The 14101-nt window shown below is 37.1% G+C and overlaps 1 protein-coding gene across 1 annotated transcript in view; it reads right to left on the bottom strand.

The window, feature by feature from the left end:
- The window catches only part of SLCO4C1 (solute carrier organic anion transporter family member 4C1), an 87784-nt gene that overhangs the window by 17596 nt on the left and 56087 nt on the right, over positions 1 to 14101 (bottom strand). Inside the window, exons 3-7 of the mRNA XM_052643957.1 lie at positions 11825 to 12007; positions 6204 to 6300; positions 4360 to 4481; positions 3274 to 3386; positions 239 to 383 (exon numbers count right to left, since the gene is read on the bottom strand). Of these exons, the coding sequence (XP_052499917.1) occupies positions 239 to 383; positions 3274 to 3386; positions 4360 to 4481; positions 6204 to 6300; positions 11825 to 12007 (660 nt within the window). The remainder of the gene's footprint in view (positions 1 to 238; positions 384 to 3273; positions 3387 to 4359; positions 4482 to 6203; positions 6301 to 11824; positions 12008 to 14101) is intronic.

A 14101-nucleotide genomic window follows, 5' to 3' on the forward strand; every position in this document is an offset into this window, starting at 1 on the left:
GTGCTGGGAAGATCCTCTGGAGAAGACATGGCAACCCACCCCAGTCTTCCTGCCTGGAGAATTCCATGGACAGAGGAGTCTGGAGGCCTATAGCCCATAGGGTCGCACAGAGTCAGACACGACTGAAGCAACTAAGCAGCAGCAGCACCCAAAATTTTACACACATAAAATTCAATAAACATCTAATGTGGTAAAATAAAATTACTAGATAAAGCTACAACAAAAGAGAATGTTTTACCTGCAAGAGTAGCTGCCGAGCTAGAAGACAATCCAAACTGATTTTCTATAAATTTAGGTAAAAAGGTAGCAAATCCAGTAGTAATTAAGGCTTCTGAACAAGTTGATAGAACTAAACACATAAAGACAGTATTCCTCATCAAATTCTAAAGAAAAAATACAGTTCACCAAATGAATAACTATGATTATACTGTAAAACGTAGCACTAGAATGGTAAGTTCCCTGATGAAATAGCACATTTTAAATAAATTTTTCTAAAATTTCAGCATTTCCATTAGCACAAAAATAAATATTGATTATTGATAGCCTTCTACATAAAATGTTGATAAAAATTATACATAGAGCACCTAGGAAATTGATAGATAATTAATCAGTAGGGTGAACGTGCCCTGATCACAAGCAAGGGACTAGGGAAAGGAGGTGAAAGCTGGTTTGGAAAGTTCCCTTTCCCAGTCTTACTATAAATCTCCATATAATAAATCTACCTCTTACTCAATTTTTTTATTGTGCTCTATTCCTATATTCAATAAATGAAGAATTGACTGTAAGCAGAGATGAGAGTGGTTCCTAAGTACCATACTTATAGTTTCGCTCCACAAGTGAAGCAATCATTAGTTAAGAACCTTAGCTGGGTATAGAGTTAAGCAATTTTAAACAAGGGTCTATATTGCTGGTGTTCTCAGAATCTATTAATCTACCAGAGGAGAGTAGAGAGATTCACTTATTTCACCATATGTAACCATAAAGTGAAAAACTACAAAGTAGAGTTCTGGAATATTCAATGCAAAAAAAATCCATAACTAAACAACACAAACACACACACAGAGAAGGCACAAAAAGGTAACACAAAAGATTTAGAAGTCAGAGCCAGATGATGCAACATAAAAATAACAATAATGACAAAAGGAAAAATACACCTGAATGAACAAATGAAATAGTTTTTTAGAATAATGACTAGAAAATATTTAAGCTTTCAGATTGAAAAAGATAATGGACTCCTAGTAAGCATTAATGAAAAATGATAGACTTATAGGACCTAGTAAAGTTCCTGAAATCAAAGAGAAATTCAAAAATTGGCAGATGGAAAGGATAGCTAAGAATCACATTAACTTGAGACTTCTCAACTTCAACATATTTAACTCGAAAGGAGCCAAACACTATCTACAGACAATGAAAATTAAAGAAGTATGATCTGAAAGTATTCATCCAGTTAGAAATATCATTCTGACATTCAAGGATACTTAGATGGCATCCTATCTGAGAAGACAGTGATAAAATGCTGTATCTATAGAGATTTGAATCAGAATTGAGATATTCAAGCATGAGAACATAAGGATTAAAAAAAGCATTGGTGAGTAATGAGTCTTGATGGCAATACATGTGAGAATTTATAAAAATAAATCTAAACAGAAACATATGAAATAAAACGAAACTACTATAAAAAGTTGGAATTTAAAATTATAAACAACCACAGCAAAACACAAGAATGTGCCTATATGGGAGAGGAGGAAGGAGAGTTAAAAGGTAGGATGGATGATGTAAAAATATTTTAAGGCTTTCATTTGAGGAGGAAAAAAAATGATGAAAAGTAAATAAGCTCATCCCAGGGGTAGGGGAGCCTGGTGAGCTGCCATCTACGGGGTCGCACAGAGTCGGACACAACTGAAGCGACTTAGCAGCAGCAGCAGCAATTAAGTTCAAATCTTGAAAAGGTAAAATTATAAACTCCCTTATGTACAAAACTTTTATGATGCTAAACAGAATACTCTGCCAAGTTTAATAAAATAGACCATAACATTATTGTTTCTTTAACCTCAAATTCAAAAGAAGTAACCTCTAACTGCCACTTTTTCCACAAAGGAAAAATACTGGTTTGGCATTCTCAAAAACATAGTTACAATTCATTGGTAATTGATCCACCCATCACATAAGAGAAATGGCATGGGATAACTACTGAATATTGATATTGCCAATAAGATAACTCACGTTCTTCTAACCATTCTACTGAGGAATACTTTTCATTTACTCAAAGCACAATACAATTATATCTGGAGAAGTCTGTATAAGAGCTAGAACTACAGTAAATAAGCAAGCAAGAATGCTTTGTGATAATACTTCTGTGTATGGGTATACTGCTTATTAACATTATTTGTTTTACATTTTTATCAATAATTTCAGATATGCAGATGACACCACCCTTCTAGCAGAAAGTGAAGAAGAACTAAAAAGCCTCTTGATGAAAGTAAAAGAGGAGAGTGAAAAAGTTGGCTTAAAGCTCAACATTCAGAAAATGAAGATCATGGCATCCGGTCCCATCACTTCATGGCAAATAGATGGGGAAACAGTGGAAACAGTGGCTGATTTTATTTGTCTGGGCTCCAAAATCACTGCAGGTGGTGACTGCGGCCATGAAATTAAAAGACGCTTACTCCTTGGAAGGAAAGTTATGACCAACCTAGGCAGTGTATTAAAAAGCAGAGACATTACTTTGTCAACAAAGGTCTGTCTAGTCAAGGCTATGGTTCTTCCAGTAGTCATATATGGATGTGAGAATTGGACTATGAAGAAAGCTGAGCACCATAGAATTCATGCTTTTGAACTGTGGTGATGGAGAAGACTCTTGAGAGTCCCTTGGACTGCAAGGAGATCCAACCAGTCCATCCTAAAGGAGATCAGTCCTGGGTGTTCATTGGAAGGACTGATGTTAAAGCTGAAACTCCAATACTTTGGCCACCAGATGTGAAGAGCTGACTCATCTGAAAAGACCCTGATGCTGGGAAAGATTGAAGGCAGGAGGAGAAGGGGATAACAGAGGATGAGATGGTTGGATGGCATCACCAACTCAATGGACGTGGGTCTGGGTAAACTCCAGGAGTTGGTGATGGACAGGGAGGCCTGGAGTGCTGCGGTTCATGGGGTTGCAGAGAGTTGGACATGACTGAGTGACTGAACTGATACTGATATTGATATATATATACATATGTATTTGTGTGTGGAGTATGTGTGTTTGTATGCGTGTGTGTGTACACACTGTACCTTTAGAGCAGCTGGAAAATCTTTAAAACTTTGTCCAAAATTACCATCTGTAGCTTGTAAGGAATCACTCTGATGAGTTTGGGAAACTTTCCCTTCTTGAATTTTTGCTGTACCTAAAAAAGTAGTAAATATACTCACTCTGTCTTCTTGCTTTCAAATGATTCTGACTCATCATCTCCACATTAAACAAAATGAGTTAAAAGCTTTTTTCTTTTACTCTAATTCTAACATACTTTCTAGATGAAATAATATTTAGTAACCATTATCATGTCCTTTAATTTTTAATAACAGTACTGTGAATAAAGTTGAGAAAAGTCACTATGTGGAATCAGAAGCTGAATGGCCCAGGGCAGAAAAAAATCAATGAGTCCATCTACTGCTACACTTCCTACTTTTCTTTTGCCTGTTTCCAAAAGTTAATCATCTATTCTTGTACATATAACAATAGAAACAATGAAATGTCTTCAGCTTAGAGAAAAATACTTCTATAGATACGTGTATGAACCACACAATTATAAAGAAGCAAAATCTCACAGAGAAAGAAATGTATATTTTTTCCATTAATCTTTTATTTTTGTACAAATTTTTAGTATTGAAATTTAGTGGAAAATAAGTATACTACAGCATGACTTTGGTGACAACTGAAAAAAAAAGTACTTGCATTATCATTAACCAATAACTAACATCAATAATTTAACGTAGATTGGGTCCTGAAGTTACCAACTAAATACAAACTAATAGTTTAAAAGATATTATATCTTGAATAAACATAAAACAAGATTCTGATGACACATAAGTTACAAATTTAGCAAGTATTTAATAAAAAGGTGAATATGTACAGTTTTATTAGGTATTAATGAAAAACCAACAAAAGCCATGAATATTAAGATTGTTACCCAATATCTCCTAAAATAGAGGCATATTCAAAAGTTTGCATAAGCAGACAACTGAGATTCTACGTAAAAAAAAAAAACATTGAATTTTCCAGAGTTCTTACTAATTTCCAGGGTTCTTATTAATCATTTAGGAAGCACCACTTGGCCTAGAGTTGGAATAAAACTTTGGTTTTAAAGAAGACATTTTTACCTGGTAGATGTTTTGGAAAGCAAGAAAAAGGTATTATCAAAGACCAAGCAAGCAGCCAAGATATAAGAAATCCAATCCACCATGCCCCCAGCCATCGAGGGTCATCCTCAGTGATATCAATGCTGTGTGACAGAAAAACAAGAGGCAGACGTCAACTCTGTCTTGTTAATTAGAACTCAGCCCTGATAACTACATAATTTATAATTCAAATGCACATACAGATAAACTATATTATTCAAAATTTCAAGTGGAGCCATTTTGAAGAATCCCAATGGATAGCAGGCATAAATGGTCTCAGAATAATGGCCTACAAGTATTTCACATGACAAATACAGCATAAAAGTTTTAGCTATTTAATAGTAAATATAAGTATGTTAACTATTTGAAGGCATACACAGAATTTCTGAACATTCTTCAATCTTGGCTAACTTTTTCTTCTTCACACATTATAATATGTAACATATATATAGAATACTAAATACATCTCACAGCAAATCACCAATTTTTGTTAAAAGCCAATACACTGTGCTTCAATTGTGGCATTCATTTGAATGTAAAAACTCTGCTTAAAGTGATATATATTAAGTTAAGCCACTTGCTCGGTCGTGTCTGACTCTTTGCAACCCCATGGACTGTAGCCCACCAGGCTCCCCACCAGGCTCCTCCGTCCATGGGATTTTCCAGGCAAGAATACTGGAGTGGGTTGCCATAACAGTTTCTTAAGATGGTTGTCACGTTTTTATATCAACAAGCTTTCCCCTAAAACACACTATTCCGACAACGCATTTCACCCCACCAAAATGAAAGCCCAGCTCTCGACTGCAGGACTCCCCTCCAGACCTTTTAGACAGCCTCTAAAAGGTTAACCTAGGGCTGCGCACAGCAGCATCGCTGCACAGTGCAACCTCTGAGTGTTTTTATTAACCTACGGTCTCTAAAAGATTAGCTTCGTCTCTGAAAATATTAACCTAGGACTAATAGCTAAAGAACAGATCATACGCTGTGACTATGTTTTCTTATTCATTGTTCACAGTGATGCAAAGGACTGTGTAGCTACAGTAAAATGAGATAACATGCCCTCATCAAAGGTTACTAACTTCTCTTTTCAAGAAAAGGAGAAGGTAACTCAGTGGGTAAGAAGGGGGTTTCAGAGTCAAAAAGACCTACTTCATTTCATGCCTTGGCCACTTACCCAGTTCTGTATATCAACTACCTTATAAGATAAGTGAGAGAATTAAATAAAATGGCATCTAAAATAAAGTTTTATATATATATATATATATATATATATATATAATATACACAAAACCTATATTATACATCTTATATACACAAAAATACCTATATTGTCTGAAACATAGTATGGGATAAATAAACATTATCTATTATTATCCTCCAGTGTCACAATTGTTAAAGCTGAACAACTGTTATCCTTATGGTATTAGCAGAGCTACTACAGCACTTTGTCTGAGAACCATAAACTATTAAGACTCTTTCAGGCTATCTACCCACAGCAACATCTACTGAAAGCACAACTAATTTTAATTAAATTATTATTTTTGAACAATGCATAGCATCTTGGTTGTATATTTTGAAAAATAAGACCAGCTAACTATCAGTCATCCTTATTTATGAATAAATACACTATACCAAGCGATGATGTGGCATTAATTCATGAAGCAATGCAGCCAAAATACTACATAAAAATTGTGTGCATTCAGTTTTTTTTCCAGAAAAATCCCTCATGTTATTCTGAAGAAATACTATAAAAATGCTCTGCCTGTGGTACTAACATGATTAAAATAATATAAACCTAAATAAAAGAAAAATAGATATCGCCTTGCCTGTGTTTCGAATCAACATCAATGTACAGGGTTAGCAATTGTCCTCCCAGCACATAGCCAACAGCAGGGCCTAAAATTGACATGGCATAGCCAATTCCTAGAAAAAAGCAAAGACACTGAACATGATCATCTGTGCAATTTTGCTTTGAATGTCTGACAAGTTAAGAAAGACAAATATTTTACTACAGAAAAACAAAATGATTCAAATTACATCACAATTACACATTTTTAACTAAAAAATGCCATTTGAGTGGTACCACTGTCAAGGAGCTTCAAATACATGAATCTATATAAAATTTTTTAGACTACAATAATGACTGCAACAAATCCAATAATTATAAATATATGGAAAGCTATGTCATGTGAACTCACAGCAGGGATAGTCTTCATCTACCATTACCCTCTGTGAACAGTGATGGTAATTTCTGTCTACAATGCTCATGGAAGAAAGCAGGGTGAAATGAGAAGCCTTTTATCTTCTGTGCATACATGCATGCTAAGTTGCTTCAGTCCTGTCTGACTCTTTGCGGCCCTATGGACTGTAGCCTGCTGTACACATTCCAAAAGCATTCTTTATTTTGGACTATGGCAGCTGATTTAAAACCTGGATCTGGTCATTAGTCTGCTTCTTAAAAGTAAACCAGTAAACTCTTGCTCTTAGTGAATCTCCCATTTTAACTGGCAGCAGAATTAAATGGACCTTGTTTTTCTGATATTTAAAATTTTGCCATACACAACTTTTTACTCTTTATTAAAAAATTGTTCATACAAAAAATTATATCCTCTTATGGCACCACCTTCTGAAATGATTATTAACTACTGAAATTCTCATTCCCATACACGGAAGGAAAGGAATATACCAAACACAAAGTGAAGCATACATCAGTGGCAAAACTGATTTATGTACTATACTAGATTAAGGCTCCAAAGTAGAGGTCATGCAAGATGATCTGAAAACATATAAGACTTTTATTTATCTGTCCTACCCTAATGTATGGGCTTCCCTGGTGGCTCAGTGGTAAAGAATCCGCATGCCAACGCAGGAGATGTGGGTTCAGTCCCTGTGTAGGAAAGATCCCCTGGAGAAGGAAATAGCAACCCACTCCAGGATTCTCGCCCAGGAAGTCCCATGGATAGAGGAGCCTGGCAGGCTACAGTCCATTGGGTCACCAAAAGAGTTCGGCACGACTTAGTGACTGATATATATTTTTAAATGTAAAAAATGTGTTAGTAGAAAATTTTAAGTATATCTAAGATTCATGCTCACAAAACCTTTATGGACAGAAATACACGATTTAAAATGTTGGAAATCGATGATTCCCAAATTATCTTTAGTGACAGATCTTTTTTATAAATTATATCCAATTGGGTTTAGATTGATACATTTATAAGAATGGTAGATGGACTAGGTAGACTAGTGTTTCCAACCAAATTGCCCACTAAGTAAAACTTCTAAAAACTGTAACAATCATTTTTAAATATACACTTGAAGGCAAAGAGATAAAAATAGTGAAGGATCACTGTGTTAAGATTCTGAAGATGAGAGAAGTTTAACAAAAATCGAGACTGATTTTTTTTTTTCCCCCGCTGAGTACACTGGCTGATTCTACAAGAGGCACTGGAAGGGGAAACTGTCCCTTGCTAGGCTTTAGGAAGGAGGGATACAAACGATGCGGCTCAAAGTACATCTTGTAAACTTTCCCTGCCTTACATTTTAAGTTGGCCCCGAGGAGGTTATACTCTAAAAGCAAGGACGAGTTAGAGGTAGACTGGTTCACAGCACAAGTGCAGCTTAGCTTCAAACAAACTCAATCCCTGAAATTAGATAAAGGGCATCCCACTGCAGTGTTCCTGCATATGAGAGAGACTAGAAAGTTATTAAAAGACACGTGGAGTGATTCTCAAAAAAATTCTAGAACTAGAGAATAGATCTGTCAAAACAAACATGAAATGGATCCACAGTAGATTACTTAGAACTAAACTGGGTATTATGAAACTGGAGAATATATTATTAAATCAGTAAATATTTATCAGGAAGCAAGAAAAAAATAAAGATAGAAAGTATAGAAAGGACATTAAAGGACAAAGAATACATTTAAAAAAAAAAGGCCTAGCATACATGTAACTGGAATAGGAGAGGAGAAAATAAAGCTGAAGTTAATACACTGGAGCAGTCTGCTTGTGCTGAATTCTCTTATTTTTCCATCTGAAAATGATTTTTTTTTACTCTTTTCCCTGGAGTATTTTCACTGGAAACAGAAGACTAGCTGCCCATTACTCAGTACTTTAAAAGCACTATTCTACTGTGTTCACTCCTGCTCCTTTCCTATGATTATTAGTATAATTTCAACTTATTGACTTAAGATTGTTCTTCAAGTTAAAGGAAAATGATTTTTTAATAAAGCACTGTGATGCTGCTGTTGCTAAGTCACTTCAGTTCGTGTCTGAATCTTCACGACCCTGTGGGCCATGACCCGCCAGGCTCCTCTGTCCATGGGATGCTCCCGGCAAGAATACTGGAGTAGGGTGCCAGGCCCTCCTCAAGCGGGTCTCCCCAACGCAGGGATCGGACCCACATCTCTTACGTCTCCTGCACTGGCAGGGTGCCACCTAGGAATCCCAAATAAATCATTAATAATACTTATTTCAGGAGCTTAAATATAGAAGGGATCACAGGACACAGAAATAACTAAATGTTGGGACAAGAGTAAAGTTCAAAGGTTTTAAGATTATGTGATGATCAGGAATGTGATAAAAGTATCAATTAACATTAGAATTTCATAAAATCAAGTTTGCATATAAGGTAATTAGTAGATGAACAGTAAAAGAGCATATACCTAGGAAGTTAATAGAGGGGAGAAATAAAATAATAAATATCAAATTATCAAAAAGAAAGGAAAAAAGGGCACTAAATAAGAATGTAGAGTAAACAAGAAGTACATATTAAGATGAAAGATTTTAACACAAAATAAGATTAAATGAACTTAAAAGTTTAATTAAAGAACAAAAATTGTAAACCCCAAAAAGCATTTAAAGACAGACATAACGAGTGAATGGCATGGAGATGGCTGTGAGGTTAGACATGCTGTGTGACTACAATTTTCCCATCATTCTAATAGGTACCAAATTTTGACTGTTTTCATTTTGCCCATTTTTGCCTTGCTGCCTAAAACTGCTTCACATAGAGGGAGGCATCCTATCAGTAACAGATACTATTGTAAAACAAAGATAGAATGGGGGAAGATTTTGGAAATGGGGAAATGTATAAACACAAAAAGCTTAAAGGATTTCACTCAACAAAACCTAATTATCCAATGAAAAGAATCAGTTACCCGACATTGAAAACAATTAAAATGAGTTTCCAAGTTTTATCACTTTTGTTTTTTTTTTCCCTTTACTCTCAAAAATTACCACTCAGTGAATCCCTACAGTACTGAGAAGAGTTACAGCAGCGGGCTTTGTGGCTGTAATCTTTAGAAAGACCATGCTTCCCAAACACATGTAAGAATTAAAGATTTTAAAATTTAAAAAAAAAAAAAAAAGACAACAACAACAACAAAAAAAAGAAAGACCATGCTTGTGAGGCTGACCCTTGGTTTGCATCTGGGATCTTAAATGTCCAGAGGGATGCCACTATTCCCATATAAAGGTGGATCATTGTGCTGAAACTGTTTGTACAAACAATGTGGTTTTTCCCAACACTTGTATTCCTTCCGAGAGTCTAGAACTTTCCTATGTGCAAGGTAGAGGGTTCCTATACGGTCGATTCCCAGTAAAATCCTTGAGCATTGAATCTCTAATGAACTTAGCTGGTAGAAAACATTTCATATATGCTCTTACAACTCCTGGCTGGAAGAACTAATTTTGGCCTCTGTGCCTCCACTAGGAGCAAGTGGGTGCTTAAAGCTTGTGCGTGGCTGTGTATGTACTTTACCTCAGGCACCTTTTCCCTTTGCTGATTCTCCTTTGTATCCTTCTGCTGTAATAAATTGTAGCCCTGAAAACTGTCAGTCCCGGGGAATATAAAATCTGGGATGGTCTCTTGGGCCTTCACCCCACCCTTCCATTCTTAAACAGTCTTTGAAAAACTCTGTATTCTGTGTGTTACTAAAATATAAAGACTGAAGTTGTTTTATGAGAAGCACTGATTAGAGGAGGACTTCAGAGAGGAAATTTGTGAACTGGAAGACTGAAAAGCAGCACTGGTAGCTAGCTGAAATAAAAGCACTGTTAAATTAGTTACATGGGGTTGTACAGATCAGCCAGAATGTGCGAGAGAGCATCAGATCTTGTGCAAAGACCAAAGCAAAGCAAGCGAACAGGTAGGAGTGTAGTGGTTTCTATATCAGAGATTCAGGGCTCCACTGAACACAGGTGACTTCCAGCGACTATGGCAACAGGTCTCTTTATACACTGAAAGTTGATGTCGCCCCAAAATTCATATGTTGAAACCCAATTCCCAGTGCAGTTGCATTTGGAGGTGGGGCCTCTGGGAAGGGATTAGGTCATAAGAGTGAAGCCCTCAGAACAGGATTAGTGCCCTTAAAAGAAGGCCCGAGAGCTCACTTGTCCCCTCTGCCACAGCTAAAAGGCAGCTGCCCACGAATCAAGAAATGGACCTTCACCAGATACTAAATCTCTGGGCACCATGATCTTGTACTTGCCAACCTCCAGGACTGTGAGAAATAAATTTCTCTTGTTTGTAAGCCAACTAGTCTATAGTATTCTCTTTGAGCAGTCCAAGTGGACAAAATCCCCTACATTTGAGTAATACTAGTAAAGTGAAAGTGAAAAGTGAAAGTGTCAGTCACTCAGTTGTGTCTGACTCTTTGAGACCCCATGGACTATAGCCCACGAGGCTCCTCTGTCCCTGGAATTCTCCAGGCAAGAATACTGGAGTCATTCCAGTAAGAGAATAAGGAGTCATTCCCTTCTCCAGGGGCTCTTCCTGACCAGGAATTGAATCCAGGTCTGCACTGCAGGCAGATTCTTTACCATCTGAGCCACTAGGGAAGCCTCAATAAAGTGAAAACTCACATGCAAATTTATTACACATTAACTTGGATGTAGGCCATCCATGATTTAGTCAGCTCTACCTTCCAGGAACTCCAGGGATGGAATTTAAGAGAAACTTGTGCTGTCAAGAATCAGATTACAAAGGGAAAATATTGAGTCATATGTAAAAAGCATTAATCTGAAACGGACAACTCCACAGAAGTTTCTGAGTACCACTGTGTGGTTTCTTTTGTTGACTTTAGTCAGTTCCATGTAGGATGAAGTAAGTCACACAGAACAGCAAAACTCTACCCCCACACCTGTGTAAATTAGCCTGGGAAACATTCCAGCAATCAAGATGACCTACTTCTTGGATGGCACTTCAAGGAAGGCTTGAAATGCCCAGCACAGGAGAGAAAGGAGGATGTCAATAAAAATCAACCACATTCAACTGGTACTTCAGCAAATAGTTAAACAACAAAAAAAGTAATATTGCATTTACCTAGTGTAAATACTTATGAAATCACAACTAACTTCTTAAAAAGTGTATGTTGTACATTACTTATAAATTCAATAAGCAATAACATGAAATGGCACTGAGACATTTGTATTAGCAGCAAACTTACCTATATAGAGAGAAGATTTGTGGATGGGCACAGAGTCATCAATAAAGGCTGTTCCCAAGGTATACAGAGGAGTTCCCCCTGTTCCCAGCAACAGTTGTCCCAAAATAAAGACATACAAGTAGTAGAAAAGTGGAGAACTTGAAGTGCTACAGCTGCGTTTATTCTTTGCTGTTGAGCAAGTATCTTTAGGGAAAAAAATAAAATAAGATTGTGAACTTATCAAAATGTTACCTAATACTCTAAATTTCAGAAATTATACTTGCCTAACATAACCTTCCTTCTTCACTTTATTATACTTAAAAAATACTTAGAATATAATTAAGATATTTAAAATACATATTATTAAAGAAAATACATGAACCATTGGATGCATGCTCAATTGCTCAGGTGTGTCTGACTCCTTTGCAATCCCATGGACTGGCCTGCCAGGCTCCTCTGTCTGTGGGAGTTTTCAGGCAACAATACTAGAGTGGGTTGCCATTTCTTCCTCCAGGGGATCTTCCCAACCCAGGGATAGATCTTGGGTCTTCTGCATCTCCTGCACTGGCAGTTGATCCTTCACCACTGAGCCACCTAGGATGCCCATATGAAACATTACAGCTTCAAAGCATGACAGCATCAAAGTACGTGGTGCATATATGCAATGACATGGTACGCAGCCATTGAAAAGAAGGACATGATGTCATTTGCAGCAAGATGGATGGGCCTAGAGACCGTGGTACTGAGTGATGTCAGAGAAGTATCCTATGACATCCCACACATGTGGGACCTAAAAAGAGACAATACCAATGAACTTACTTACAAAACAGAAAGACACTCACAGACTTAGAAAATGAATTTATGGTTGCTGGAGGGAAGGATTGAGTGAAGGTATAGTTAGGGCATTTGCGATGGACATGTACAACATTACTACATTTAAAACGGATAACCAAAAAGGGCCTACTATATAGCACAGGGAACTCTGCTCAGTGTTACATGGCAGCCTGGATGGGACAGGAGTTTAGGGGAGAATGGTTACACGTGTATACACGGCTGAATCCCTTCTCTGTTCAACTGAAACTTACCACAGCATTGTTAATCGGCTATACTCCAACACCAAATAAAGTTTAAATATATATATATACTTTTTTTTATCACGATATTGATTTTATCAATCAACATATGTCATATGGCATTTGGCTTCCCTGGGGGCTCAGAGGTTAAAGCGTCTGCCTGGAATGCGGGAGACCTGGGTTCGATCCCTGGGTCGGGAAGATCCCCTGGAGAAGGAAATGGCACCCCACTCCAGTACTCTTGCCTGGAGAATCCCATGGAGGGAGGAGCCTGGTAGGCTACAGTCCATGGGGTCGCACAGAGTCAGACACGACTGAGCGACTTCACTTTCACTTTTCTGAGTTACTCCACTTAGTGTGATAATCTCTAGGTTCATCCATGTCACTAAGACAGATAACCATTATTCCTTTCCTTTAATGGTTGAATATTATTCCATTGTATGTATGTGTGTATATATCTATTCATACACACACACCCTGCATCCTCTTTATCTTATTCACCTACTGATAGACATTTAAGTTGCTTCCCTGTCTTGGCTATTGCAAATAATGTAGATATCAACATTGGGGAGCAAGTATCTTTTCAAGTTAGCGTCTTCTAGGAATAAATGCCCAGGAGTAGACTCTGGATCATTTTAGTTTTTTAAAGAACCTCCAAACTGTCTCCACCAATTTACACTGGCTGCATCAACTTACATTCCTTCCAGCAGTGTAGGAGGGTTTCCTTTTCTCCACACTCTCTCCAGCATTTGATACTTGTAGTTTGTTTTTGTGTTTTTTTAATGATGGCCATTTTGACCAGTATGAGGGGATACCTCATTTTAGTTTTGACTTGTATTTCTCTAGTAATCAGTGATGTTGAGCATATTTCATGTGCCTATTGAACATTTGTATGTTTTCTTTGGAGAAATTTAGGTCTTCTGCCCATTTTTTGATTGGGTTGTTTTTTGTTATTGAGTTGTATGAGCTATTGGTGTATTTCGGAAATTAAGCCTTTGTTGTTCACATCGTTTGCAACTATTTTCTCTCAGTCTGTAGGTTGTCTTTTTGTCTTCTTTATGGTTTTCTTTGCTAGGTAAAATTTTATATGCTTGATTAGGCACCATTTGTTTATTTTCACCTTTATTTCAATTGACTTGGAGACTGACCTAAGAAAACATTGCTGCTGCTGCTGCTGCTGCTGCTGCTGCTGCGTCGCTTCAGGCGTGTCTCACTCAGCGCAGCC

The sequence above is a fragment of the Budorcas taxicolor genome, chromosome 7 (genome assembly GCF_023091745.1).
Source record: "Budorcas taxicolor isolate Tak-1 chromosome 7, Takin1.1, whole genome shotgun sequence".
Classification (NCBI taxonomy): Eukaryota; Metazoa; Chordata; class Mammalia; order Artiodactyla; family Bovidae; genus Budorcas; species Budorcas taxicolor.